This window comes from Piliocolobus tephrosceles, chromosome 21, assembly GCF_002776525.5.
Source record: "Piliocolobus tephrosceles isolate RC106 chromosome 21, ASM277652v3, whole genome shotgun sequence".
Classification (NCBI taxonomy): domain Eukaryota; kingdom Metazoa; phylum Chordata; class Mammalia; order Primates; family Cercopithecidae; genus Piliocolobus; species Piliocolobus tephrosceles.
Window position 1 is genome coordinate 7,657,541 of NC_045454.1, and position 6,000 is coordinate 7,663,540.

Genomic DNA, 6,000 nt, shown 5'->3' on the forward strand with positions numbered 1-6,000 from the left:
TCAGTCAGATGTGTTGGGGTACTCCTGTCATCCCAAGCTACTTGGGAGGCTGAGGCAGGAGAATCTCTTGAACCTGGGAGGCAAAGGTTGCAGTGAACTGAGATCATGCCACTCCAGCCTGGGCAACAAGAGCGAAACTCCGTCTCACAACAAAATTAATTAATTAATTAATTTTAAAAAGGTTGTCTTGCTGGAAACCATCATTCTTAGCAAACTATCACAAGAAGAGAAAACCAAACACCGCATGTTCTCACTCATAGGTGGGAACTGAACAATGAGATCACTTGGACTCGGGAAGGGGAACATCACACACTGGGGCCTATGATGGGGAGAGGGGAGGGGGGAGGGATTGCATTGGGGAGTTATACATGATATAAATGATGAATTGATGGGTGCTGACGAGTTGATGGGTGCAGCGCACCAACATGGCACAAGTATACATATGTAACAAACCTGCACGTTATGCACATGTACCCTAGAACTTAAAGTATAATAAAAAATAAATAAATAAATAAATAAATAAAAAAGGTTGTTTTGTGATGTGTTTGTTGTTGTTGTTGTTGAAACAGGGTCTCACTCTGTCACCCAGGCTGGAGTGCAGTGGCGAGATCTCAGCTCACTGCAACCTCTGCCTCCTGGGTTCAAGCGATCCTCCTGCCTCAGCCTCCCAACTAGCTGGGACCACAGGCGCCTGCCACCATGCCCGGCTAATTTTTGTATTTTTAGTAGAGACGGAGTTTCACCATGTCGCCCAGGCTGATCTCGAACTCCTGGGCTCAAGTCATCTGCCTGCCTCAGCCTCCCAAATTGCTGAAATTATACATGTGAGTCACTGCATTCAGCTATTACAAATATTTGTTTGAGTGACTGCAGAGTGTCTTAGTATGAAACTACATTTTGGTTGTTTTCCATTATTTGCTATGATAGCAAATGCCTCAGCGAACATCCTTGTGGCTAAATATGCACATTCATGATAACTCCTCACAATGCATACCTAGGATTGCACAACCTGAAGACTTTTTAGCCGGGCGCGGTGGCTCAAGCCTGTAATCCCAGCACTTTGGGAGGCCGAGACGGGCGGATCACGAGGTCAGGAGATCGAGACCATCCTGGCTAACACGGTGAAACCCCGTCTCTACTAAAAATACAAAAAAACTAGCCGGGCGAGGTGGCGGGCGCCTGTAGTCCCAGCTACTCCGGAGGCTGAGGCAGGAGAATGGCATAAACCCGGGAGGCAGAGCTTGCAGTGAGCTGAGATCCGGCCACTGCACTCCAGTCCGGGCGACAGAGCGAGACTCCGCCTCAAAAAAAAAAAGACTTTTTAATACATTACCCTTAGGGAGACTCGGCAAATTACATTCCCACTAGCAACGTTTGTGCTATTCTTCTCCAGTACTGGATTTTAGAATTTCGCAAGGTTTTGCCCATTTGGAGAGCAGAAACACTGTTGTTAAATTTTCTTTTTCTTTCTTTCTTTTTTTTTTTTTTTGATAGGGTCTCGCTTTGTTGCCCAGGCTGGAGTGCAGTGGTGCCATCATAGCTCACTGCAGCCTCAGCCTCCCAAGCTTGGGCAGTCCTCCTGCCTTAGCCCCTCGAGCAGCCTGGACTACAGACGTGTGCCATTGTGCCTGGCTAATTTTATATATTTTTTGTAGATATGTGGTTTCGTTATGTTGGCCAGGCTGGTCTTGAACTCCACTCCTGGACTCCCACATCAGCTTCCCAGAGTGCTGGGATTACAGGTGTGAGCCACCACACCTGGCCTCATCTATTTGTACTTTTCTTTTTCTTTTTCTTTTTTTTGTTTTTTTTTTTGAGACAGAGTTTCGCTCTTGTTGCCCAAGCTGGAGTGCAATGGCGTGATCTCAGCTCACTGCAAACTCCACCTCCCGGGTTCAAGCAATTCTCCTGACTCAGCCTCCCAAGTAGCTGGGATTACAGGCGCTACAGACATGTGCCACCACACCCGGCTAATTTTTTGTATTTTTAGTAGAAAGTAGAAACAGGGTTTCACCATGTTAGCCAGGCTGGTCTCGAACTCCTGACCTCAGGTGATCTGCCCACCTCAGCCTCCCAAAGTGCTGGGATTACAGGCGTGAGCCACTGCGCCTGGCCTGTACTTTTCTTTTTTTTTTTTTTGAGACGGAGTCTCACTCTGTCGCCCAGGTTGGAGTGCAATGGCCGGATCTCAGCTCACTACAAGCTCCGCCTCCCAGGTTTACGCCATTCTCCTGTCTCAGCCTCCCGAGTAGCTGGGACTACAGGCGCCCGCCACCTCACCCGGCTAGTTTTTTGTATTTTTTAGTAGAGACGGGGTTTCACTGTGTTAGCCAGGATGGTCTCGATCTCCTGACCTCATGATCCGCCCGTCTTGGCCTCCCAAAGTGCTGGGATTACAGGCTTGAGCCACCGCACCCGGCTGACTGTACTTTTCATATAGAGGTGAGTGTGCCCTTTCTAGTTAAGAGTGATCGGCCTTGTCTCCGGGCATTCTCTCTGGACTGGGATCTCCCTGGTACAGGGACTGCCCACCCCACACATACTTGCTGCTTGGTTTGATCTCCTGGCCATTCTTGAACCACTTGAGGGGCAGGTCTGGGTCGCTGATCTCTACCATCAACTTGATCTTGTTGCCTCTGTCCACTTGGTAGGCTGGATCCAGCTTCTTTGTGAATGCTGGAGATTGAGGCATGCAGAGGGGATGGAGACACGTGGTCTTCACTCCCCTGGTCATCCCCTGAGGCTCCACATCTCCCTCCCCAGGCCACGGGCTCTCCAAAGTCAAAGTGAGGAAGTCAGGAGGCCTCCTATGAACTTAGAGATCCTTGAGAACTCCTCTGGTGGTGATGCAGGGCAGGGGACCCCAAAGTGGGGCTTAGCCTTCAAGGGTTCTTGGCTTCACCCAGGAAAGAAGTCAAGGGCAAGCCAGTGGCAGGTAGAAGAAAACAGGTTATTTATTTATTTATTTAGACAGAGTCTCCCTCTGTTCCTCAGACTGGAGTGCCACGGTGTAATCTCAGCTCACTGCAACCTCTGCCTCCCTGGTTTAAGTGATTCTCCTGCCTCAGTCTCCCAAGTTGCTGGGATTACAGGCATGCGCCACCATGCCCAGCTGATTTTTGTATTTTTAGTAGAGACGGGGTTTCACCATGTTGGCCAGGCTGGTCTCGAACTCCGGACCTCAGGTGATCTGCCCTCCTTGGCCTCCCAAAGTGCTGGGATTACAGGCGTGAGCCACTGCGCCCAGCCTGAAAACAGCTTTATTGAAGTGGCAGTGTTACAGGCCCCCTGACTGCTCCTGTGGAACAGGGCTACCCCAGAGACAGAGAGCAACGGCTCAGGGCAGACCTGCAGTCCGATTGGTACCCACTTTTAATTACTTATAGATTAAGGAGCGGGTTATATGGAAATTGCTAGGAAAAGGATGGTAACCTTTGGGTGGTCTGGTCTTTACCAAGGAAAGGAGCAGTAACTCCTGGCTCTTGCCATGGCCATGGTAAACGGACATGGCACACTGGTGGGCGTGTCTTACGGAAAACTGCTTCCACCCTGTCCCTGTTTTAGCTAGTCCTCAATTTGGTCCAGTGTCCAAGGCCCACCGCTAGAGTTGGGTCTTGCCTCCTACCTCATTGGGACCCCTCGAAAACATAGGTCCAGGGTCCAATCATCAGATACCCACGAGGCTAGGGGTCCCTGTGTGCAGGGCCCAGCTCCCCCCAGACCAGGGCTGACCTGCACTCTTCTTGACCTCGACCTTGGCCTTTTTCAGCCGCTTCAGCATGCCCCGGAGGTCGGTGATGCCATACTGGAAGGCGATTTTCTCGTACTCGCTCTTCTTTGCCCCTTTCAGGAGCTCCCAGATCTCCGGGGGGATGCCTAAGTCATCGTCATCTTTCTTTTTCTTCTTCTTCTCTTCCTCCACCACCTCCCTGGGGTTGGGGGAACGGACAGGGGGCATCAGGGAGTGAGGACGGGGGGATATCCCTCTGCCTTCTTCACTCATTGGCTCTGAGACTCACCCAAGCCACCTTCCCTTTAAGGGCCTTACTGTTTCCCGCCTGGTCCATTGCCCCAGCCGCTTCCTGGGGTCTCCTGGCCTCTTCCCGGCACGGTCCCCACTGGGTTTTTGTTTTTTTTTTTTTTTAATTTTTTTGAGACAGAGTCTCACTCTGTCGCCCAGGCTGGAGTGCAGTGGTGTGATCTCGGCTTACTGCAAGCTCCACCTCGGCTCACTGCAAGTTTAAGCGATTCTCCTGCCTCAGCCTCCTGAGTAGCTGGGATTACAGGCTCACGCCACCACTCCCAGCTAATTTGTGTATTTTTAGTAGAGACAGGGTTTCGCCATGTTGGACAGGCTGGTCTCGAACTCCTGACCTTAAGTGATCCGCCCGCCTCGGCCTCCCAAAGTGCTGGGATTACAGGCGTGAGCCACTGTGCCCGGCCCGCGGGGTATTTCTTTACATTTATGTATTTATTTATTTTATTTCCATAGGTTATTGGGAAACAGGTGGTGTTTGGTTACATGAGTAAGCTGTTTAGTAGTGATCTGTGAGATTTCGGTGTACGTATCACCCAAGCAGTACACATTGTACCCTATTTGCCCTCTTTTATCCTGTGGGGTATTTCTGACACCCACATCGGTGGCTCTCCCTTTCATGTTCAGAACTGTCCCGTGGCTCCCCACTGCCTTCAGGAGGAAGCCCCAGCCCTCCGCCTGGCAGTCACGCCCCAGCTACTTCCATCACCACTCACAAAGCCACCTGAACCAAGCTGCTTGTCTCCTGCTGAACACTTCAGGCTCTCTCCTGCCTCCCAGCCTTTGCACAAAATGTCTCCCTACCTTCATGATGTCTCCCCACCTTCTCCTCCTCCTGGACTCCTCTTCATCCTACAAGACCTAGCACCAAAGTTCCCTTCTCCCTGAGGCATTCCCTGTCCTCCAAGACAGTGAGTTGTCGTGCTCTGGGCTCTCACAGGCCCCGGTGGGACCCTCTCTAAAATCACACCAAATAGTCTCAGTCTGTGTCCATGTCTGTTAGAGCAGATGCATTTCCCAAGGCAATGAGTGATCTCACATCAGGGACCTGGTCAAACTGTTCTCTCTCCCTGGATCTCAGCCCAGGACCTAGTACACGGGAGGCCTCAGAAGATGGATGATGAGTGAGAGAGTGACTGAATGCATGGATGGAGCCTGGGAGGGAAGGAAGGAAGGGAAAGGAACAAAGAGAAGATAGATGTGGAGGTGAATGTGGGGACATGAATATTTGAATTCATGTAGAGAATGGTGAGTAAGTGGGCTGATAAGTAGGGGGGTGGGTCAATGGAAGGGTGGGTGGGAGGACAGGCAGATGGGCTGGGGGAAGACAGGTGGGTGAGTGGATGGACTGATGGGTTGATGACAACTGACTGCACAGTTGGGTGAATATGTTGATGGGAAGTGGCCAACGAAGCAGCTGGCTGGCTGGAGATAGAATTGATCAGCAAATGGAATTGTCAGGGATTTGGTTATGGGGATTGACGGGCAAGTGAAGATGGATAAGTGGGCCAGCAGACAATGAGTATAAGATTGCCAATATTTAATTTTTTGTTTGTTTTTGAAACAGGGTCTCACTCTGTTGCCTAGACTGGAGTGTAGTGGCACCATCACGGCTCACTGCAGCCTTGATCTCCTGGGCTCAAACTATCCTCCTACCCCAGCCTCCTAAGTAGTTAGGACCACAAGCACATGCCACCATGCCCTGCTAAGTTTTCTTCCTTTTTTGTTTTTTGTAAAGTCAGGGTCTCCCTATGTGGCCCAGGCTGGTCTTGCACTCCTGGGCTCAAGTAATCTTCCCACACTGGTCTTCCAAAGTGCTGGGATTATAGACGTGAGCCACTGCATCCAGACTTTCAATCATTTTTACCTACAGAACATCAATTTCACATAGTTCAATCTAACACAAGGCTATCTGTGTGGATGGGTGTATCAACTGCCCACCTCTTCATTGGTGAACTCAGACA

General features: G+C 50.5%; 1 protein-coding gene across 1 annotated transcript in view; it reads right to left on the reverse strand.

The window, feature by feature from the left end:
• Positions 1 to 6,000, reverse strand: part of MYBPC2 (myosin binding protein C2) — a 36,558-nt gene that overhangs the window by 24,032 nt on the left and 6,526 nt on the right. Inside the window, exons 8-9 of the mRNA XM_026448390.1 lie at positions 3,733 to 3,929; positions 2,544 to 2,676 (exon numbers count right to left, since the gene is read on the reverse strand). Of these exons, the coding sequence (XP_026304175.1) occupies positions 2,544 to 2,676; positions 3,733 to 3,929 (330 nt within the window). The remainder of the gene's footprint in view (positions 1 to 2,543; positions 2,677 to 3,732; positions 3,930 to 6,000) is intronic.